Source organism: Sminthopsis crassicaudata, chromosome 4, assembly GCF_048593235.1.
Source record: "Sminthopsis crassicaudata isolate SCR6 chromosome 4, ASM4859323v1, whole genome shotgun sequence".
NCBI lineage: Eukaryota > Metazoa > Chordata > Mammalia > Dasyuromorphia > Dasyuridae > Sminthopsis > Sminthopsis crassicaudata.
The window spans coordinates 285,611,761-285,636,595 of NC_133620.1; the positions used below are offsets into that span (position 1 = coordinate 285,611,761).

General features: G+C 39.1%; 1 protein-coding gene across 6 annotated transcripts in view; it reads left to right on the plus strand.

The window, feature by feature from the left end:
* Nucleotides 1-7,664: 7,664 nt before the first annotated feature.
* CPNE5 (copine 5) overlaps nucleotides 7,665-24,835 on the plus strand; it is a 192,031-nt gene continuing 174,860 nt past the window's right edge. Inside the window, exon 1 of one of the 6 annotated variants that reach the window (XM_074311097.1) lies at nucleotides 7,665-9,088. In XM_074311097.1, the coding sequence (XP_074167198.1) occupies nucleotides 8,994-9,088 (95 nt within the window). In that variant the 5' untranslated portion in view covers nucleotides 7,665-8,993. The remainder of the gene's footprint in view (nucleotides 9,089-24,835) is intronic. The other 5 variants (XM_074311092.1, XM_074311095.1, XM_074311093.1 and 2 more) reach the window with 5 other exon arrangements.

The following is a 24,835-nucleotide window of genomic DNA, read 5'->3' on the forward strand; positions in this document are numbered from 1 at the left end:
CAGCCTTTCCAGAGTACACCATTGGAAGTGGAACCTGAGCTGGTCCTTGAAGGAAAGGAATGGTTTCAGCAGTCAGAAATAAGGAGAAGTCTATTCTAGGCATAAGAGACACACACCACATATAGAAATGTAGGAGAGGGAAAGGGTAAGCAGAGGTTGGGATAAAAGACCTTAAAGGCCATATGGTCTAACTCTCTCATTTTACAGATGAGGAAACTGAGAAAGACAAGACAAAGTGACATTTCCTGCTCAGGGTCACAGAGTTAAAAAGCTTCAGGGATTAGAGTTGAACCCAGGTTTTCCTAACTCTAAATGTAGCTATCTATCTACTGTACATCAATGCTTCTTCTTCTTTTTTAAATATTATTTTATTTTTCAAATACACACGGGGATACTTTTCTCTCACTTTTGCAAAACCTTTGCAAATTTTTCTCCTCTTCCCACCTCCGCAAGACAGTAAGCAATTGGATAAGTTAAACATGTGCAGTTCTTCTAAACATATTTCCATATTTGTCATGTTGCATGAGAAAAAACTGATCAACAACAGGATGATTTCAAAGAGGCCTGGACAGACTTACATGAACTGATGCTGAGTGAAGTGAGTGGAACCAGGTGAACATTGTACACAGCAGCAATGAGATTATACAATGATCACTTCTGATGGACATGGCTCTTTTCAACAGTGACATAATTCAGATCAGTTCCAATGGTCTTATGATTGAGAGAACCATGTGCACGCAGAGGGAGGACTGTGAGGATTGAGTGTGGATCACAACAAAGTATTTTCACTTTTTTTGTTGTGGTTTGCTTGCTTTTTGTTTTCTTTCTCATTTTTTTCTTTTTGATCTAATTTTTCTTATGTGGCATGATAATTGTGAAAATATATATAGGAGAATTGCACATATTTAACATATATTTGATTACTTGCCATCCAGAGGAGGGGGTGAGAGGGAAGGAGGAAGAAAAAAACTGGAACACATGATTTTGCAAGGATGAATGTTAAAAATTAAATGCATATGTTTCTAAAATAAAAAGCTCTAATTTTAAAAAATCTGATCAAAAGGGAAAAAACTGAGAAACAAACAAACACAAACAAATAAACAAACAAAAACAAGCAAACCACAAAAAGGTGAAAATACTATGCTTTGATCCACATTCAATCTCCATAATTCTTTCTCTGGATGCGCATGGCCCTTTCTATCACAAGTCTTTTGGAATTGACCTGAATCACTTCTCAGTGCTTCTTTTAAGACTAGAACACAGTCTTAACTTAGTCTCTAACAAGGTGGATGACCTTGGACAAGTCAATTTTCTTTTCTGGCTCTCAATTTCCTCATAAACAAAATAAGGAGGATAAATTACATATGCTTTCTTTGTATATTTTCTATCATTGTATCCCTAATGTCCAACATAATTTATGTCTCAATGGTCCCCTTCAGCCACACCAACTGGGTCTTACCAAGAGTTAGCATGGTATATATGTCTTTTCTGTTGAGTAAATTTGTGCTCAGTTTTTCCATGCTTACTTTCCCTTTGGGTTAGTTCCTGCTTTTCATCCCCTGCACTTAGCACAGTACCTGGCATATGGTAGATGCTGATTTAGTATTTATTAATTGACACAAAAGATAAGGAATAAGACCCCTTCCAGATCTACTGCTGGCTACCAATATGAGAGATAGAGCTTACTCTTCATTATAACATGAATTCCTTAAGAATGAGAGCTAATGTATCTATGTACTAGTCTTCTTGACCTTCTCCACTTCATTTCCGGAGGCTTTTTTTCTCAATAGTATTTTATTTTTCCAAATACATGTAAAAATAGTTTTCAGCATTCATTTTTGTAAGATTCTGAGTCCTAAATTTTTCTCCCTTCCTCCCTTACCACCTCCCTCCCCAAGACAGCAAGAATATAGACTAAACATGTACAATCCTTTTAAAAATATTTTCATACCTGTCATATTGTACAAGAAAAATCAGAGCAAAAGGGGAAGAAAAACACAAGAAAAAAAAAGCAAGCAAACAAGGGTAAAAATATTAAACTTCAATCTTCATTGCCTTTGTAGTTTTTCCTCTGGCTGTGGATTGCATTTTCCATCCCAAAGAGACTTTTATTTTATTTTATTTTATTTTTTGACAGGTCCATGATTTCATTGGTATAGGGAAATCCCCAATGAGGAGACTCCCACTACTTATGCAAGTTAGCACTTACTCTGCCCTTTATAATTTTAGAAAATTGCCTGCATGTCTGAGAGACTAAGTGACTTACCTATAGTCATATAGTCGTTAAGTCTAGAATTGAGATCAGGTTTTCTTAACTTCTAAGCCAAGCTCTCTACCCATTAATCTACTCTAATACTCAACTGAGACATGTAGTAGGTACTTAATAAACTGATTGGCATCTTTTGAATTCATACCATTAGTCGCCAAGCCAACTGTGGGGTTCCTGTTCTGCCCCCAAAATGCACAATCTCCTGCCACCCACCCACCATGCCCAACTTAGCCAGTCCAGTCAGTCTTAATTAAGTGCTAATCATGGACATTTAATGCATGTCTTCAGAGGAGGGACCATGACACCCAAGGAGGCTGCATTCTAGCGCCAGTTATTCTTTATTCTTTTCTTGTCAGCAGGGCTGAAGGTCGCCTTCTAAAATTGCGAGTCAGTCATTAGTACTGAGGATGAGGTCAGGCGAGAGCGTGTTTGAAGCCTTTGATAGCACAAGGCAAGTGCCGGTGCCAATTATTCAAGATCTTTTTGTGCACCGATGATTGCATGCTTATGGCTTGTAATCAGAAGGATGCACGCACAGTGACTGCTAGATGGGGCCTGGCCAAAGCTGCACTTCAGTTGGGTCTGACTGTCACTATCAGGAAGGAGAGCTAACCTGATAGACAGCTCGCCTGGCAAGCACCGGTTGTCCAACTTCAGTAGCTTACTCCCGAAAGCTACTGATATTCTTTGCTATCTCTTGAGAAGCTATCCTTTGTAAAGAAACAACCTTTTGATGGGGAACAAAATGTAATGGCACTTCATGAGACCTTTGATATGCTTGTGGTAGGAACATGGCATTAAGGTCAGGACTAAAATAACCAAGCTCCTAAATGTGTGTCTTCCTAAACCCAGCCATGGTCTGTGTCCCGCCTTTGCCCAGGAAGCTTGCTGCTTCTTTTCACAGATGATATACCTGAAACAGCAAGATAAAGTTTGAAACGCAGTAGTACTCGAGAAATGTCCTAGTAGTGGAATGTCATCAGCCCAGCTCTATAGGGCACAAGGTTGGCAACAATCTTTAGACTTCCCCTAAAGAAATCTCTATGGCCAGTTCCCTTGTCTGTGTAATTTCTGTGCAGTTTCCTGAAAGGCCTGTAGGAAAGCGTATGACATCTCCTCACTGTCCCTTTTTCTATTTGTCCCACATGTGATTTCCCAATTAGAATGTTCTTTGAACATAGGTATTAGGTCGTATGCTTCTTGTGGAATTACCACATTATGCTTAGCACAGTGTTAGGCATACTGAGAACATGGAATAGTGAAAAAGAGATTCAGGCTTGGATTCACAGAACCCATATTCAAATCCTGACTCCTCCATTTGCTACTTGGATAATTGTTGGGCAAATCCCTTCCCTGGGACTCAGTTTCTTCATCTGTGAAATGAAGACTAGATTGCCTCAAAACTTTACATATATAATCCTATGATCCAGCATCACTTTGATTCTGTATACATTTTTGGATGATTGTATGGAGGACATAGTCCATGTACACAGAGAGTTTGTCTTGTAGTTGAGGAGAGTCTTAGAACCAGATGCATTCTAAGGATTCTAATTACATGCTTATATGTGTGTGATGAAATTTGACCTAACATATGAAATAGCTAAAGAGGGCTTTAGAAAGATGACCTAATGCTTAACATAGGTCTCCCATCCCACAGGAGCACTTAATCTAGAGATATGAAATAAACAAAGAATTGTTCTATGTTATTACTCTGCTCAACGCCCTTCAATAGCTCCCTTTTATCTCCCAAATAATGGCAGATTCTTTAGTCTGGCATTGAAGCCCTTCTGAAATTGGGTTCCAGTTTATTTTTTTTTTTACAACTTTTCCCTCACATACTTTGTGAACCTGCCAAGCCAGACTATTTCTTGTTCCCCTGACAACCTACCCTTGCCCACCTCTTGTGTATTTGCTCATGCAGTTCCTTATTCTTAGAATACCTCCCCAGCCACCCACCCAGTCTCTGATTGGTAAAATCCTAGTTATCCTCCAATGTCCAAGGCCAATGTTACCTTCTTTATAAAGCTTACTGTGATCTTTACCTTTTCATCTCACCCCAGTCTTTTATTTGTCTTTCTCCTTTGTATTTTGGTTAGTTCTGTGTATGAATTATTTTTTCTGAGGCAGCTAGTAGGCCCAGGGAGAGTTCTGGTCCTGGAGTGAGGAAACCTCATCCTTCTGAGTTCAAATCTGCCCTCAGATACTTACTAGCTGTGTGACCCTGGGCTAGTTCACTTCACTCTGTTTGCCTCAGTTTCTTTCTTTGTAAAATAAGTCGGAGAAGGAAGTCTTTGCTAAGAAAACTCCAAATGGATTTACAAAAAGTCAAGCAACTGAAAGAACTGAACAATAACAAAATGATCAGTTTTACAGGGACAGCTAGGATAGTAAGTGGATAGAGCAATGGACTTGAGGTCATCAAGACCTGAGTTCAAATCCAGCTTCAGATACTTATTGGCTATATGACCTTGGACAAGTCATTTAATCTCTCTTTACCTTAGTTTCCTCATCTGTAAATTAAGAATAATAAAAGCACCTGCCTCCCAAGTTGTTGTATGGATCAAATATGATAATATATTTTTAAAATGCTTTGCAAACCTTTAGCATCATACAACTTAAGTTATTATTCTGTTCTTGAATTGCAATGGACTGCAGTTTTATCCATCTTTTATCCTCCCTCTTTTCCCCAATCTTATGATTTGTTGAACTGAATGGAATTGTTATAGAGGAATAAATTCAAAATACTGCATGTCAACTCTCAATTTTCTGCACTAATGGAGAGAAGCAGAGTCATGAGTAATCCCAAATGGTGAGAAAATATTTCTATTTGGCTTTGAAATAAGCTTTTGTATTTACCTTTGGCTAGGGGTATTTGATGGGAATTGAGACAATGATAGAGACAAGCTCTGAAGTTCTGACAGAAGAGTCAGTCAGAGGCAAAACTGTTTTGACTTTCTCTTCCCACCCTCCAGCTTAACTATCCCTGCCTTACTTCTCTCCAAAAGCTCTCTGGGAAGGGATGAGCTGCTTTTAAAGAATAGTACAAGGGGAAGGCTATTGGCTGGGACAGAAGGTGTGCAAAGAATCTCCCTGAAGAACTGCAGGTTCTCTGTAGAGATTAGACATCACCAAAGCAAATAATTAGATGAAGTAGGAACTTTCAAGTCAATTGAAAGGGAAGCCATTTTTTTTCCTGGAGATAGACCAAAAGATTCTTTTTTTTTTTAATTTTTATTATATATTTTTATAATATTATCCCTTGTATTCATTTTTCCAAATTATCCCCTCCTCTACTCCCTCGCCCCGATGACAGGCAATCCCATACATTTTACATGTGTTACAATATAACCTAGATACAATACATGTGTGTAAATACCATTTTCTTGTTGCACAATAAGCATTAGATTCCGAAGGTACATGTAACCTGGGCAGACAGATATTAGTGCTAACAATTTACATTCACTTCCCAGTGTTTCTTCTCTGGGTGTAGCTACCTCTGTCCATCATTGATCAACTGGAAGTGAGTTGGATCTTCTTTATGTTGAAGATTTCCACTTCCATCAGAATACATCCTCATACAGCATTGTTGTTGAAGTGTATAGTGATCTTCTGGTTCTGCCCATTTCACTCAGCATCAGTTGATGTAAGTCTCTCCAAGCCTCTCTGTATTCCTCCTGCTGGTCATTTCTTACAGAGCAATAATATTCCATAACCTTCATATACCACAATTAACCCAACCATTCTCCAACTGATGGACATCCATTCATCTTCCAGTTTCTAGCTACAACAAAAAGAGCTGCCACAAACATTTTGGCACATACAGGTCTCTTTCTGCTCTTTAGTATTTCTTTGGGATATAAGCCTAATAACAGCAATGCTGGGTCAAAGGGTATGCACAGTTTGATAACTTTTTGGGCATAATTCCAAATTGCTCTCCAGAATGGTTGGATTCTTTCACAACTCCACCAACAATGCATCAGTGTCCCAGTTTTCCCACAGCCCCTCCAACATTTGTTATTTGTTCCTGTCATCTTAGCCAATCTGACAGGTGTGTAATGGTATCTCAGAGTTGTCTTAATTTGCATTTCTCTAATCAGTAGTGATTTGGAACACTCTTTCATGAGTGGAAATAGTTTCAATTTCATCATCTGAGAATTTAGAACAAAAGATTCTTGAAGGGACTTCCTGAAAGTGTTTTCTGCATACAAGTTGGAAAGTGAGGCAGGGAACAGGTGGAAGTGACTAAGGCAGTATTTTACACAGAGAAAAAGACAAGTGTCATATGTTCAGCTGAAGTGGGAGAGGGGATCCTTGTGTCTCCATTTCTTGCTCTCTTGGGAATTTTTGATGTGCCTTAGTCCTACTACAATGGAAGCTTGAGATAGATCCATTAGGTTACTTAGCTGTCTTTATTTTATTATTCACTCATTTATAGTCATGTCCATGACTCCACTTGAGGTTTTCTTGGCAAAGATGCTACAGTGGTTTGCCATTTTCTTCTCCAGTTCATTTTACAGATGAGAAGACTGAGTTAAACAGGGTTGAATGACTTACCCAGAGTCATGAACTAGTGAGTATCTGAGGCCATATTTGAACTCGAAAAGATAAGTCTTCCTGACTTCAGGCTCAGTGCTCTCTTTAATTTTAATATCTATCCTATGTACTATTTGGAGCCAAAGGGAGCCTCAGGAATTTATTGAGGTGAAGAGTGACATGACTCAATCTATCTGTACTTAAGAAAAATTACTTTGGCAGTTGGAAAAGGTAAGAAGGGTAATAGGGAGAACAATTAATTAGGAGACTATCAGTATCTGTATCACCCAACTTTTAAATGACAGGCGAGAGAATTCTTGTTCACCTGAGTTTGATGTGCGGCTTTTGCATTCCCTTAAAACTTTGATATTCTATGATTCTAACCCAGGAGATCTAACCCAGGAAGGCTAGCTAGAGCTGGCTGCCTTCCGGATGTTGGAATGCCCTGTTCTTTCCATCTCTGAGCACGCTCCCGCGCGCGCGCGCGCACACACACACACACACACACACACACACACACACACACACACACACACTCCTCCCCCCTTCCCTTCTTCACTGATATACTTGTATAAACCCTCCAGACGCTATTCGCATCATTAGGAATCCCCGTTTTACCTAAGGACCTCACCCATCACACATAATTGGCTACTGTCTCCCCTCAGCTTGAGATGCCCTTGCAGCATGCCTAAAGACTACCTCCATAGCACACACCCAGAGCTCTCCCCCTTACTTCCCACTCCCTTCACATTGAAACCTCGATCCCCGTCTAAAACACACATCTCCCACGTATCAGTAGGAATCTCTCCCCACGCCTACCTGACTAATACCTCGGACTCCCCTCTCTCCCCAGTGACAAATATCTCGGATTCAGCTCCCTTCTCCCTCCACCTCATACCTTTCTCTCTTTCTCTTTCCCTCACGCATCACCCCTTACCCTCAGTATCCCTCTCTTGCTTACCCGTCCCCTTTCAACCTTAGTCTTGCTTCTCATCGATTCTCTCCCAAAACTCGATCCTATCAAACCCCTTCGTGGCCTTTTGATACCCCAGAAGCCGAAATCTTTGCCTGCCTCCTCCCAGTATAGCCAAATCTGCACCTATACTCCCACTTGTCGCCCCTTCCAAACCCCCTCCTCGTTGTTTCCCCCGCCTCCCCTTCCCAGCCCCAGCCCACAAGACAGACCGAGACCCACCCCCAACGTGAGCCCCACTGTATCCCCCGCCCCTCCGGGACCCCGCCCTTATCCTGCCACTTCTAGGAACCGTCTCCGCCCCTCCTGCCCGGAGCCCCCAGTCCATCCGCGGTACACCCAGCTGGTTCGGTCTGGGAAGGGAAGGTGGCTGGAGCTGGGGAAATTTGATTTTCCCGCAGCCCGACTGCCTTGGAGCAGAAGAGGCGGCGCTCTCAGCCAGTTTCCCAACCCTGCTTGCTCGCTTGGATATTGGAGGGAGGCAAACCTTGGAGCCCGACCACACAGCCACCTAGATCCCTGCGTCCTCCACTTCTCCAGCTCGGTTCCCCCCTTTCTTCCTCCTCCGTCCCGCCCTCTCAGTTCTCCCATTCTCCTTTTAACCCCCCTCTTCCTGTCTTCCTCTTCAACAACCCTCTTCCCTTCCCCTCCGATACCCTTCTTTCCATCTCTCTCTCCAGCAGCCCTCTCCTCATCTTCTTTGCGCTCCTCTCTCCAGCTCCCTTTTACATTTTCTGTTTCCCCTCGTCGCTCCTTCCCTGCCTCCGTCCCCTTCTCATCTTATACTATCTCTTATCTCGTCCTACTCTCCATCGCTTTCCACTCCCTATTCCTATCCCCCTCTCCCTATCTCTGCCTCCCTCTTCCCGTCTCCTTCTCCCCACCCATTTCCCCACATCTTTCTTTTTTTTCTCTCCCTGCTGCTATTGCTGCTCTTTCTCCTCCTTTCCCTCTCCACAGCCTCTGTTCTCCCTTCTTTTCATTCCCCCTCTTCCCCGCTTTCTCTCACTCTTCCTACGCCCCTTTTCTACCTCTTTTCCCCTTCTCTGTCCTGCCCATCGTCCGTCCCCGAGTTGGGGGTGAGCTCAGCTGCACCCCGCGTGCTGGTTCCACCCTACTAGCCCCAAAAGAAGCCCCCAAAGGCTTTATTTTGCCGCCCCCCAAAGGGGGCAATAAGTCAAGGTGGGTGGGTAATCGTGCTGGGGGCTTAGCCGGGCAATGGAGCAGCCGGAGGACATGGCGTCAGTGAGTGAGTTCGACTCCCTGGCCGGCAGCATACCAGCTACCAAAGTGGAGATCACCGTGTCCTGCAGGTGAGTGGCCACGCTCCCCTAAATCATTGATAATGGCATTAAGAGACTGACAGATTTTTTCAGCTCTCTTGGATTCGTTCTACCTCTCAACCCTAGTCAGGACTTTTCCTTCTTTTCCTCCATGGTTGTCTGAGTATCCCCACCACACCTACTCCTTAAAGCTTGGTCCCTTAGGAACTCATATGTCTCTTTCCTGGATGTGTTAAACCTCTGCTTTGCCCAGTTCTGATCTCACCCTCACCCAGTTTTTCTATTATCTCCTTCCTAGCTCTTAGTTGTGGAACCTGCTATGTGGAATGTGGTGTGGGTATATTGGGGGAGGGGAGTCAGGGGAAGACCAGGTACAAATGATTCCTTAGGAATGAGGGTAGCCCAGCTTAGATCAGGAAAGTTTGTGTTCTGTGTTTTGATTGTATAGAGAGCTAGAAAAAAACCGGGAGGGAGGGCAAGCACCTGAGGAAGGGGGAATGTATGGTGAAGCCTGGGGAGATGCAATTCCTGATATTCAGATTAGTCTTAGATTTCAAAATCTGCAGTCTAGTCCAGGTTTGTCTTTTAATAGCCCCCTCCCACATTGAAGTTGTTGGTTCTAAGCTCCTCCATTCTATATTCCTTAGTCTCTTCAGTCTCCCATGTTCCCTTCTAATTTGTTTCTAGTCTCAGCATCCCTTCCTACATCAACAGTTGTTCTCTGAAAAATAAGGTTTGATAAACTCCTGTCCACATTAAAGAAGACTGATCATTAACTGGGATCACAGCCTTTATCTAGAGGAATGGAATTTCTGATAGAAGCCAGAGGAAAAGAAGCTTTTTTTTTTTTTTTTTTTAATACTTCTTCCTAAACCACACCATGACATTATGGAATCATCACTTAAGATCAATGCCAGTCTTGTTCTTGTGTCTCTAAGGTTCTTGAGCCTATCAAAGAAATGGCCTTGCCTTAGGATAGCTTACGGTGAAGAAATCTGATTGGCAAACAATATTTTCCAATCCAGCTTCTCTGCTAGCATATGGAAAATATGGTGGGAATTGTAGGGATTTGGGGGTATGTGTGTGAGGAGTGTGTGTGTCCGATCTGTCATATATCCAGCAAGAGTTATCCCCTATAGCTTTGGCTCGAAAGCCTTTCATATCAACCACATTCTAATCTAACACCCTTATTTCCAGAGTTCCTTCAGAACCTTCTTCCCAATCATCTACCTCCCAGAAATATAAATATTATGTAGGTAGTAGGAAGAATGTTGTTCAAAGGGAGGGAGCTAACCCTGTGAATGGGGAAATTTGTCAAAAATGAGGGTTTTCCCTAGATTTTTGACATCTTATAGCCTAGGGTGGGAGAAAGGGAAGGATTAGTGTGAAGTCAGTCTAGTGTGAGGATTGTGGGAGCCATCAATCTTACCTAGGCCTTCATCACCTCCTAGATCCTGTAAAACAACCTTCATATACTCTTTTCCATTTTCAATCCATCCTACACACTGCTTCTGGAATGGTCATCAAATACCATTTGCTTTTCATGCCATAACCCTGCTTCATGATTCTCTATTGCTAATTATGTTGCATCTCACCTGCTCAGCTAGATTCAAAACCTTTCTCAAAATCTCCATATTTCATTATTCTTCTTTATCATTGTACTTTCAACCATTCATTCACTCAATATAAATTTGACTACCTAGTCTGTGAAAATGGATGTGATAATTGCTGCATCCATGTCTTGGTAGAATATATGTCATCTCTCTATCCTTTCCCTAAAATGTACTCTTGATTCCTCTCTAGTCATTTTTGTCTCCTCCCTTTCTTAAGAACCAAGCCAGATAATCACTTCTATGAAGTCTTCCCCACAAATAGCACCCAATTTTGACCCAGCCTTAATTCTGGCCCTTAGAAACTTGTAATTCAATATTGTGAGAGTTGAGGAGAGAGATAGAACTGTTAGAAATCATAGACCCCAGAGTTTGTAATCTTTTTTGGATCATGGATCACTTTGCCTGTTTAGGGAAGCCTGTGATTCTCATAATAATGCTTTTATTTTATTTTATTTTTTGGTTAGACAATCAGGTTAAGTGATTTGCCTTGGGTCACACAGCTAGTAAGTGTCAAATTTCTGAGGCTGGATTTGATCTCAGGTCCTTCTGACTCCATCTGCTACGTTCTATCCACTTTGCCACCTAGCAGTCACAGAATAATGCTTTTAAAGGCATACAATATATAAAGTTATCCTGAAAAAATATATAATGAAATAGTTATCAAAATATATATATTTCAAAATTCTACAGACCACAGATTAAGAATCTCTGATTTGACCCAACCCTCCATCATTATATAAGAAAAAAAAAAAAACCTAGGAAATGACAAGTATTTTACTTGTAGCTAGTCATTTTGTAGGAAAATGTAATTTGATCAGACAAATGACACAGAAGATAGAGCACTAGGCCTGGAATTCAGAAGGACCTGAGTTCAAGTTTAGCCTCAGACATTTACTAGTTTAGTCTGGGCAAGTCACTTTACCCTGTTTACCTCAGTTTCTTCATCTGTCAAATGAGCTGGAGAAGGAAATGGCAAATGACTTGTGTTTTTTGTCAAGAAAATCCCAAATAGGGTTAACCAAGAGTTGAACATGACTAAAATGACTGAACGACAAAAATACATTAGGCACTTGATAATGAATATTGCTTGTTATTTCCTTTCAGATATTCTTTCTATGTAGGTTTCATTTCCTCTATTGATCTATTATTATTAGATCTATTAATCTATTGATTATGGGTCTCTTGAGGAGAGAGACCTTCTCCCTTACTCACTCCTATGAACTCACTTATTTCATGCAGTTTGTTATCAGTAGAATTGGGTCATAGATTGTGGCAATCCCCTTAACTCTCCCTTTCACTCCAATACCTTCCTTCTCCTAATCCCATTTTACTAATGAGGAATCTTTAGCCCAGGGAGTCAAGATGATTTGCCCAAGATTATACAGGTAGCAGTAGCAGAGCCATGATTCAAATCATGTCCTATCCAATGCTCTTTCCATTAAACAACACAGCTTCTACCCTGTCTCCAGAAATGCTTTATTTTAGGATACAAAGAGGGATACTGAGAGGTAGTGGGAAGACCTTTAGTTCTTGAGTTAGAGGATTTGGATTCAAATCCTTCTGGCATTTCAGTAACTTACTACTTCAGCAACTTTGGCACTTAACTATTCTAAGGTTTAGTGTCCTAATTTATAAAATGGGGGCAAGGAATTGGACTATATGATTTCTAAAGTTCCTTCCATCTCTAAATCTGTGATCCTACTATCGGTCTTTTTGAGCTGGAAGTGCCCTGGGAGAGAACTTTCTCTCAGGTGCTAAGGTCCCTGTGAACACCATCAGAGGAGAATTAGTTAGGGGGCAGCACTAATAGAAGAGCATTTACAAGGTGCAGTAGGTAGTGCATTGGGTTTAGAGTCATTTTCCTGAGTTCCAATCTGACCTTAGACACTAGCAGTGTGACCCTGATAAGTCACTCAACCCTGTTTGCCTCAGTTTCCTCATTTGTCAAATGATATGGAGAAGGAAATGAGAAACCACTTCAGTATCCCTGACAAGAAAATCTCAAATGTGGTTACAAAGAATCAGATGTGACTGACTGAACAACAACAACTAATAAAAGAACAGAGCAGAGGCAGAAAGAGAAGAGAGACATGGGGCTTTCTTATTTCTACTTTCAAGAAATCAAGCCATATTTTGTGGACAGTATTTGGGGGTAAGGATAAGAGAGTAGAAGAGAGAAAAGAGTAGCATGATGCAGGGGTGGGCTTGGATTTATAAACATCTTTCTGCCTCATTAAGGTGTCTAGCTAGGTCTCTTTGTTGGTGGCTTAAAGTAAGATGGGGAAGAAGGAGTGGGGAGTGGGGCAGGAGATACTGGGAAATACTTTTGGAGGAGCGGAGCCTCATAGAGCGGAAAACAATACCATAAGGAGTGTGTGTGTGTGTGTGTGTGTGTGTGTGTGTGTGTGTGTGTGTGTGTATGTGTCTGTGTGTGTGTGTGTCTGTGTGTGTGTGTGTCTGTCTGTGTCTGTGTGTAGAGAGGATGTGGGTGTGTTTTCTACACTAGAGCATCATCTGTGACACCAGGTTGATGGGTTGGGAATGCAAGAGAGATAACAATCTTGGTGAAGAAAGGAGAGAAGATAGGAAGGACAGAGACTTGAGGGAGGAAGCAGCTGCCCTCAGTACTGGGGTTTAGAGGTAGGGAAGACTTTTCCAGAGTGGGAACAAAATGTTTTCAAGAAGATAATTATAATCATAGAAAATCTGGGCACAAGAATTAGATCTGGAAGAGACCTTTGAAACTAGCTGAGAGAAACTGATATTTAGATTTTTAAAAAATTTTATTTTTCTTGAGGGTTTTTTGGGGGGTGGGAGGTAGAGATCTATGTTTTCTTTTGCAACATGACTTTTATGGAAATATTTTGCATAATTTCACATTTGTCTTCTCAATGAGGGAGGGAGTGGGGAGAAAAGAAGAGAGAGAATCTGGAACTCAGAAGTTTTAAAAACAAATGTTAAAAATCATTATATATGTAACTGGGAAAAATAAAAAAAATCAAATAAATGGAAAAAAACCCCTAATGCCTAGGGAAGAAAAATGACTTGTCCAAAATCAATATCAGAATTGGAATTTGAACTCAGGTCCTCTGACTTCAGATTCCTTGTTCTTTCTACTGACCTATGATTTCCTATTCAGTAGCTAAGTCCATTTCATAAGCTCATAGCATCACAGACTGAGGACTAGAAGGACTTTAAAAGTTATTGAGTTCAAACCCTTCATTTTACTGTGAGGCCTGGAAAGTAAAATTACTTGCCTAAGGTGACAACATGAAACAAATGGCAGAGTGAGGATTTGAATTCAGGTCCTCTCATTCTAAATCCTGAATCCCTTCCCCTACATCATACTATTTCTTACCATATTTTATAGGCTCTTCCTGGATCAGCTTACTTATAGTCCTAACCAGCCATAACCAAAAGGCACATCTGGTCACTTGTTCCCTTTGTTTTTTTTTAATTTTTTGTTATTTAAAATTTTTTGAATTTTTTTCATTCCATTCATTTCCAGATATATATCCCTTTCCCTCCCCTACATGATGAGACAACCCTTTCCTTCCCCCCCCCAATTAAATGAGTTTAGTAAAACTGTATGTTTATTACCTGATAGTGTATGCAACATTCTTTATCTGAGTCTTCCACCTCTGAAATGAAAGGGAGGGAAGGAAGAGGCTTGACCCTATCTATTTCTATAGATTTGCATGTTAAATGAGGAGAACCTGGCAGTAGGGGGAAGGCAAGGTCACTTCTGAGGCCCAATTCAATAAATATACATTAATTATTGATGAACCACCATATAGGTAGCTCAGTGAATATAGCATTGAGACTTGAGTCAGAAAGACCTGAGTTCAAATATGACATCAGACACTTACTAGTTATTTAACCTCTGTTTGTCTTAATCCAATAGAAAATGAAATGGCTAACTACTCTAAAGAAAACCCCATGGACATTATAGTCCACAGGACCACAAAGAAAGTAGATACCACAGTACAAATGTGGATGGAATGCTTCTAGGCACTGAGAGGGATACAAAGTCTCTTCTTTCCCAGAGCCTGTAGTTGGGTAGGAGAATAAGACAAACAACAGTAACCATAGTATATGAAGTAATATGGCACAGACTCCTTAGAAGAGGGTGGGACTTGCAGTCCAAAGACATAAAACTGGGTTTCAGTATGCCGATAGGGCAGTTACTTAACCTAAATCTCAGGGTTGATGATGCTTCCTTCATAAAGTTGTGATGGGTTAACTTTAGAGCCCTATAGAAGTGTGAATTGTTCTGATGAGAGGCAGTGTTATAAAGAGGAGAGAACATTGGATTCATGGTCAGAGTCTACAGATGCCATTTGAGCAGCAGAGTGGCATAGTGGATAGAGCACCAGGCCTGGACTTAGGAAGACTCATTATGAGTTCAAATCCAGCCTCAGCTATTTATTAGTTGTGTGACCCTGGATACTAAGTCACTTTACCATGTTTTCCTCAGTTTTCTCATCTGGAGAAGTTTCTTCATAATCTGGAGAAAGAAACAGCAAATCACTCCAATAGTCTTTGTCAAGAAAATCCCAAATGGGATCATAAAAAGGACAGCAACAATAACAACCAACAGATGCCATTTAAATTCACCTCTTCTCTAGTAGAAACCCCTTTCACAAAATCCCCATCAAATGGGCACATCTAGCCTCTGCTTTTAGACTTCTGGGGATGGGGAATTTATTATCTCTGTTGATGGTCTATTCCACTTTTATAAAGTGCTTACTTAGCACAGTTCTTGGCACCAGTGGTTATTTAACAAATGTTTCCTCTTCTCCTTCTCCCTTTTTATACATCTCTAATTGTTAAAAACTTTTAAAAATCCCCATTACTTCTAGCCTATTTGCCTTTGAAATTCCCACCCATTATTCTTAGCTCTGCTCTGCAGGACTAAACAAAACCAATTTTATCCTTCCTTCATTTGACTTGTGGCTGTTTAGTCATTTTCAGTTGTGTATTCCTTTGGGAACCCGTTTGGGTTTTCTTGGCAAAGATACTGGAGTAGTTTGCCTTTCCTTCTCCAGTTCATTTTATAGATAAGGAAACTGAGCCAAGCAGGGAAAAGTGACTTTTTCAGGCTCATATAGCTAGTAAGTGTCCAAGGCCAGATTTGAGCTCAGGAAGATTAGTATTCCTGATTCTAAGCCCACTATTCATCATGCCATCTTACTGCCTTCTTCACTCATTAGCCCTTTATAAACCTGAAGAAAGCTACATTTGTTTTTTCCCTTCACCAGGTCTTTTCTAACTTAAGGCTTAACTGATATACATAGAAAGAGCTTTAAGGCTTACAAAGTGCTTTATTTACCTTGATGCTTATGATCCTTATAAACAGCCTGGGGAGGAAGGTATTTTTTTTTTCCTTTTTTTTTAAGCTGTTTTCTTTTTTTATTAATTTTATAATTATAAATTTTTTTGACAGTATATATGCATGAGTAATTTTTTTTATAACATTATCCCTTGTATTCATTTTTCCAAATTTCCCTCCCTCCCTCTACTCCCTCCCCTAGATGACAGGCAATCCCATACATTTTACATGTGTTACAGTATAACCTAGATACAATATTTGTGTGTAAATCCAATTTTCTTGTTGCACGTTAAGTATTGGATTCCGAAGGTATAAGTAACCTGGGTAGATAGACAGTAGTGCTAACAATTTACATTCACTTCCCAGTGTTCCTTCTCTGGGTGTAGTTGTTTCTGTCCATCATTGATCAGCTGGAAGTGAGTTGGATCTTTTTTTATGTTGAAGATATCCACTTCCATCAGAATTGATCTTCATACAGTATTGTTATTGAAGTGTAAAATGATCTCCTGGTTCTGCTCATTTCACTCAGCATCAGTTCATGTAAGTCTCTCCAAACCTCTCTGTATTCCTCCTGCTGGTCATTTCTTACAGAGAATAATATTCCATAACATTCATATACCACAATTTACCCAACCATTCTCCAATTGATGGACATCCATTCATTTTCCAGTTTCTGGCCACTATGAAAAGAGCTGCCACAAACATTTTGGCACACACAGGTCTCTTTCCGCTCTTTAGTATTTCTTTGGGATATAATCCCAGTAGTAGCACTGCTGGGTCAAAGGGTATGCACAGTTTGATAACTTTTTGGGTACAGTTCCATATTGCTCTTCAGAATGGCCGGATTCTTTCACAACTCCACCAACAATGCATCAGTGTCCCAGTTTTCCCACATCCCCTCCAACATTCATTATTATTTGTTCCTGTCATCTTAGCCAATCTGACAGGTGTGTAGTGGTATCTCAGAGTTGTCTTAATTTGCATTTCTCTGATCAGTAGTGATTTGAAATATAGAAATATAGTAGATATAGTTTCAATTGCCTCTTCTGAGAATTGTCTGTTCATATCCTTTGGCTATTTACCAATTGGAGAATGATTTGATTTCTTATAAATTAGGGTCAATTCTCTGTATATTTTGGAAATGAGACCTTTATCAGAACCTTTAACTGTAAAAATATTTTCCCAATTTGTTACTTCCCTTCTAATCTTGTTTGCATTAGTTTTGTTTACAAAAGTTTTTTAATTTGATGTAATCAAAATCTTCTATTTTGTGATCAATAATGAACTCTAGTTCTCCTCTGGTCATAAATTCCTTCCTCCTCCACAGGTCTGAGAGGTAGACTATTTTCTGTATCTCTAATCTATTTATGATCTCATTCTTTATGCCTAAATCATGGACCCATTTTGATCTTATCTTGGTATATGGTTAAGTGTGGATCCATATCTAATTTCTGCTATACTAATTTCCAGTTTTCCCAACAGTTTTTTTCAAATAATGAATTTTTTGTGCATACCCTTTGACCCAGCAGTGCTACTACTGGGCTTATATCCCAAGGAAATACTAAAGAAGGGAAAGGATCTGTGTGTGCCAAAATGTTTGTGGCAGCCCTTTTTGTAGTGGCTAGAAACTGGAAAATGAACGGATGCCCATCAATTGGAGAATGGTTGGGTAAATTATGGTATATGAATGTTATGGAATATTATTGTTCTGTAAGAAATGACCAACAGGAGGAATACAGAAAGGCTTGGAGAGACTTACATCAACTGAAGCTGAGTGAAACGAGAAGAACTAGGGGATCATTATACACTTCAACAATGATCCTGTATGAGGATGTATGCTGATGGAAGTGGATATCTTCAACATAGAGAAGAGCTAATCCAATTCCAATTGATCAATGATAGACAGAATCAGCTACACCCAGAGAAGGAACACTGGGAAATGAGTTTAAACTGTGAGCATTGTTTTTGTTTTGTTTTGTTTTGTTTTGTTTTGTTTTGTTTTGTTTTTCTTCCCAGATTATTTTTAGCTTCCAAATACAATCCTTGCTTTGCAACAACAACAACAACAAAATTCGGTTCTGCACATGTATATTGTACCTAGGATATACTATAACATATTTAATATGTATGGGAATGCCTGCCATCTAGGGGAGGGGGTGGAGGGAAGGAGGGGAAAAATTTGGAACACAAGAGAGTACAAGGGATAATGTTGTAAAAAAAATTACCTATGCATATGTACTGTCAAAGAAAATGTTATAATTATAAAACTTAATTTAAAAAAAAGAAAAAAGAAGAATTGATAAATAGAAAAAAAAATAAAAAAAATTAAAAAAAAAACCAAATAATTTTTATCCAAAATGTTGGTATCTTTGGGTTTATCAAACACTAGATTGCTATAGTTGTATCCTTTTATGTCCTTTATACCTAATCTGTTCCACTGATCCACTGGTCTATTTCTTAGCCAATACCAAATGGTTTTGGTGACTGCTGCTATATAATATAGCTTTAGATCAGGTACACCTAGACCACCTTCATCTGACTTTTTTTTCATTAATTCCCTTGAAATTCTCGACCTTTTATTCTTCCATATGAATTCTGTTGTTATTTTTTCTAGGTCATTAAAATAGTTTCTTGGGAGTCTGATTGGTATAGCACTAAATAAATACATTAATTTGGGGAGTATTGTCATCTTTATTATATTCGCTGGGCCTATCCAAGAGCACTGAATGTCTTTCCAATTATTTATATCTGACTTTATTTTTGTGGCAAGTGTTTTGTAATTTTGCTCATATAATTCCTGACTATTCTTTGGTAGATGGATTCCCAAATATTTATACTCTCGACATTTGTTTGGAATGGAATTTCTCTTTGTATCTCTTGCTGTTGGATTTTGTTGGTGATGTATAAAAATGCTGAGGATTTATGTGGATTTATTTTGTATCCTGCAACTTTGCTAAAGTTGTGAATTATTTCTAATAGCTTTTTAGTAGGATCTCTAGGGTTCTCTAAGTATACCATCATATCATCTGCAAAGAGTGACAGTTTGATTTCCTCATTACCTACTCTTATTCCTTTAATCTCTTTCTCGACTCTTATTGCTGAGGCTAGCATTTCTAATACAATATTGAATAGTAATGGTGATAGTGGGAAACCTTGTTTCACTCCTGATCTTACTGGGTAATGTTTCAGTTTATTCCTTTTATGTATGATGCTTACTGACAGTTTTAAATATATGCTCCTGATTATTTTAAGGAATAGTCCATTTATTCCTATACTCTCAAGTGTTTTTATTTTGTATTTATTATTTTTAATAAGATGAACTTTCATCAAGTAATCATAAAAGCATAGTTCTTATTAATCAAGACAATATAAAAATTAACAATATTAAGATTCAAACCTAGATAACTTCTCACTTGAGATCCAATATGCTCTCAATTATCCCATGCTACTTTCCTTGCATTAGCTGATTTTTTTTTCTGAGGCATTGTAACTTGCCCAGGGTCACAATGCTAGGAAGTGTTAAGTGTCTGAGGTCACATTTGAACTCAGGTCCTTCTGACTTAAGGACTGGTGCTCTATCCACTAGGATAAGTCACCTAGTTACCCCTCATTAGCTGATTCTTTAGAGAAACAGTTCTTAAAGTGTGGTCCAAGGATTCCTGGGAATCCCTAAGACCTTTTATGGGAGTCCAGGAGACCCAAGCTATTTGCACAATAATATGTTATTTGCCTGTTAAAATAATCTTCATTTTTTCAATCATTTATCTGTGTGAGACCAGATTTTCTTCATATACTTCAACCAAAACAACATCACAACAGATTGAATACAGAAACAGGAGAATTCAGTTGGCTTCTATAAAGTCAGACATTAAAGAGATTTGTAAAAAATGATGTAAAAACAATGCCACTTTTCTCAAGACTTTTTCATTTTGGAAAATATAATTATTCTTCATATAATATATTTTTTATTTTAACTATAGAATAGCTTTGTTGTTCTTAAATAAATGAATACATATTTTAAAAATTGAACAGTTTAAATTTCTAATATGGTAAGTATTGATAGATAAAACCACCCGAAGCAAAAATACTTTGGGGGCTTCAATAATTTTTAAGAGTGTAAAAGGGTCTCAAGACCAAAAAGCCCGAGAGTCATCATCACAATCACTCTCCTTTGGACATGTCTGAGCTGTCTGGAATCTTTCCTAAAATGAGTTACAAGACTTGACTCTGAGGCTAGCTGTGTGACCTTGTAGAAGCCATGCCTCTTTCAGCCTCAGTTTCCCTATCTATAAAATGGGGATGATAAAAGTTGCACTGCCGGTCATTGTGTGGAGAATTAGTTGTCAACTGTAAAGCTCCTATGTATAAATATATTAATATAAATGGTTGTAATTTCTAGCACTAGGGCTCAGGAAGGAAATTTTTGGGCAGGTTAAGTATTACAGCCCTTAGAATTACAACACAGAAACAATTCTCCCCATTCATGTAGGCCTCTTGGCTTCTTTCTTCTGCCTTCACAGATAGTCTTGAGCTGTTTGCCTAAGCATGCATCTTTGAGATGAACAACCCTGAGAGAGAGGGGGAACAGCCCAAAGAACTCTGAGGCAAAGGAGAGGAAAATCTCCAAGCAGAAACCTAGCCTGGGAAGAATTCCCTATCTGCCTCCATAACCTAAGGCAGTAGTTGGCCACCTATTCTATGTGACATTACATCCTTCTAATTCTTGTTGAGAGCTAGGGAGATGGACTGGGAGGAGAGGTTGGGATCGAGGCTAATTGTTTGGGGACAAAGCACTGGGGAGGAGGGTAGTGTTACTAAGAGGGTTTTATGGAGGTTGGGAGGGGCACTAACTGGAATATCCCTGGCAGGGAGTGGGATCTGACAGGCAGTATGCTATCTTGGATGCACAAATCATTAACTGCCAAGCCCAGACAAAGAAGTCAGAGTTATCTTTTGAGTGATGGGAGAACCAGTAAAAAGTTGAGCATTCTCATTAATCTTTTCAGGTTACTGGTAAAATCTGTGTTTTACAAAGGTTGGGATGTTATGGAGGAAATTCAGAGGGTCAAAAAAAAAAACTAGTCTATGGACATCCAACAGTGATGGAGTCTGGCCCCGATGTTGTTGTTTAGTAATTTTCCAGTTATGTCTAACTTTTCGTCACCCCTTTTGGGGTTTTCTTGGAAAGATCCTGGAGTGGTTTGCTATTTCCTTCTTGAATTCATTTTACAAATGAGGAAACTGAGAGTGAAGTGATTTTTCCAGTCTCACAGCTAATAAGTGTTTGAGGATGTATTTGAACTTAAATTCTCCTGACTCCAGGTCTGGAACTCTATTCACTATGCCACCTAGCTGCCCTGGTACATAGTAGGTGCTATATAAATGCTACTTGTTATTGGGGAACTTTTATTATTAGAAAACTCCTTAAATCTGAAAACTGTTGGCTGTATAACATCTACCCATTTGTACTATTTTGGCCCTCTGAGGTCAAGCTCATTCACATGATAGTTCTTTGCTTTTAAAGATTGTTGTCTCTACCCTCCCCTCCCCATTCTCCTCCCAAACTTTTAAGTCTTTTCTTCTCTTAACTGAAAACTGAAAACCTGGTTCTTTAATTGCTTTTCATGTGACAGATTCCAGACAATTTCTAATTCCCTAGTCTTGTCACTTTACTGGGGTGGATGGCCAACAACTGTAACAAGAAAATTCTCCTTTCACTCATTTGTTCAACAGACATTTCTTATACCATCCACTCAACAAGTAACTACTGTGTGGGAAACGCTGTCCTAGGTACTTACCCTCACAACGCTAATTCTTTACTGAGTTAATACATGTTAACATGTGATCATAACTAAGGAGAGTCAGCTTAAAACTTCCCTGAAGGAGTTGCTACATGAGAACTTTGAAGGAAGCTAGAGATTTCAAGAAGTGTAAGTGAGGAGCAAATGTAAGCCAGAAGTGGTAGAGTAGCCTAGGCAAGGCCCTTAAAGAAGAAGATGGAGTGCCAAGTTATGGGAACATGGAGTAGTCTAGTTGGTCTGAAATGTAGAAAAAGTGAAGGGGAATAATGTGTAGTAAGCCTAGAAGAGTAGTCCAGAGCTTGATTGTGAAGGTCTTTAAAAATGTTGAGCTAAGAGGTTTGTATTTAGCTAGATGCACTAGAGAGCCATCGAAATTTCGCAAGCAGAAAAGTTACAAAGTCTGACATATGCTTTAGGAAGATTTCTTTTTGGAAGCTGTGTAAAAGATGGATTACAGGAAAGTTTATTAAATATTTAAATATATTATGTTTTAGATGCTGGAGGAGATAGGAAATTTGGATAAGAGATGAATTTTCACATAGAACTCATCACTGACAAAATTTGTCTTCTTGTAATTCCTACATATTGGAGCAATTTGGAATTTTTTCTCTTTAGATATAAGAACATAATAGGGATGTGGTACAGGATGGAGGGGGGTTAGAAATCAGACAGATTTTCTTAATTGTTGGGTACCTGAAGCTTAGATCTTTCTGGATGGACTTCCCTAAATACAAAAAGTCTAATTGTTATAAATTGTACAATGGTTACCTGGGGTTGCAAATTCTCAGAACTCAGTAAAAAACAAATCATTAGCTAAAAAGGGATCTAGGTGTGTTTGCTTTATTTTGGTAATATAGGATATAGTAGAAAAAAGGATCTGGTGATCTGGTTTTGAATTCTTATTCTGTGTGATTAAAAGTAAATTCTTTAATTTCCCTGGGCCTCAGTTTTCTCATTTGAAAAAAAAAAAAAAAAAGAACAACACTGACAACTGCCTAATTCACAGAGCCATGGTGAAGAGAGTGCTTTGTAAAGCATAACTTTATTAACAATGAGTGTGACTCATTGTTATCATTAGGAAGAAGCTTTCTTTATTTTCTGTATCATCAAAGCTGGCATGAGGGGTCTTTGTGAGCAGATGTTTCTGATATTTCTGCTAGAATTTATTTCCTTATCTATGATCTTGCTGTAATCTTCTTTAGCCATTTGACTAAATAGCATTTATTAGGTGCCTATTCTATTCTAAGCCCTGTGCTACATTTTGGGACTTCTTCTTCTACTACTACTAGAATTTATTTCTTTATCTATGCTCTTGTTTTAATCTTCTTTAATCAATTGACTAAATAGCATTTATTAGATGTCTACTGTATTCCAAGCTCTGTGCTAGGTTCTAGTATTTCCCCTAGAATTTTTTCCCTTGTCTATGTTCTTGCTGTAGTCTTCTTTAACCAAGTGACTAAACAGCATTTATTAGGTGCCTACTATATTCCAAGTCCTGTCCTAGGTTCTGGGCAGATAGAGCCAATGATGAAAAAGTTCTTGCCCTCAAGAGGTTTATATTCTATGGGAATATAGAATATATAATATACATATCATATATGTATCTTACATATTACATATAATATTTAATATATGTAAAATATACTCAAAGCAATGGGGTAGGAAACATTAACAAATGGAAGACCAGGCAGCATTTGAGCTGAATCCTGGATGAAGCTAGGGATTCTAAAAGGTAAAGATGAGAGAGGGACTGCCTGGGGCAAAAGTAAGGAGGTGGAGAATGAACATTGTGTGTTTGCTAAGAGTATTAAGTTCATTACGAATGTGTAATAAGGAAGATCTCAGATTATGCCAAGCTTTAGGTGCCAAATAGAAGAGTCTGTATTTTGCCTAGAGGTGAGAGGGTAACATTGCCAGTAGGTTTCAGGAATATTACTTTGGGATCTGTGAGAACAAAGGACAGATTTGAGGCCAGAAGACCAACTAGGGCAATAGTCCAGGTAAGAGGTGATGGGAACTTTAGCTAGGATGGTTACTGGGTGAATGGATAGAGGGAAATAGATGTGAGAAATTTTGTGTAGGTGGATTTGACAAGACTTGGAAACTGATGGAATATGGGGTGAGGGTGAGGGAAGAGTTAAGGATGACACTGAAGTTATGAACCTTAAGTACTAGAAAATTTTGATGCCTTTGATAAAAACAGGAAAATTTGGATGCGGTGAAAATAGTAATAGCATTTTTGCCAAGTGCTTTGCCCTATCCCACTGATCCGCATAACAACCCTGTGATTTGTCATTAGTATCCTCCCTTGCCCAGGGTCCTACAGCTAATAGGTTTTTGAGACAGAATATAAACACAGATTTTCTTGTCTCAGAAAACAAAGTTCTAGCCATTCCTTCATATAAGGGTGGGTTTGAGAGCAAAGATAGTGATATCTCTTTCAGACATATTGTATTAAAAATGTCTGTGAGACACTGAATTGGAAATGTCCAATAAACCTTTGAAGGTTTGGGGACTCATCATCCCTTTCGATGAGAGACAGGTGCTGTGATGAGGAGAAAGAGGTAGCTCTGGAATTCACTCTAGCATTTCTATGGATTTAATTTAAGCTTTCAGTAAAGGAGACTTGCCATTCCTATTTTGTTGTTGGTGAGTTGTTTTTCATTCATATCCACTTCTCTGTGACTTCATTTTCTTGGCAAAGATACTGAAATGGTTTCTCATTTCCTTCTCCAGCTCATTTTACAGGTGAGGAAACTGAGGCAAACAGGATAAAGTAACCTTTTCAGGGTCACACGCCTCGTGAGACAGGATATGAACTCAGGAAGATGTGTTTTTCTGTTTCCAAGGCCAGTGCTCTATCCACTATGTCACTTATGCCGAAGTTTTACACAATTAGAATGTTTTCAAGCTCTTTATTAGATTTTCCACACATTTACATCCTGTTCTCCCACTCTGAATCTTAGGTTGTAAAGCTTGGAACTTGAAGGAATTTATTCTATTCTCCCCATTTTACAGATAACAAAAATGA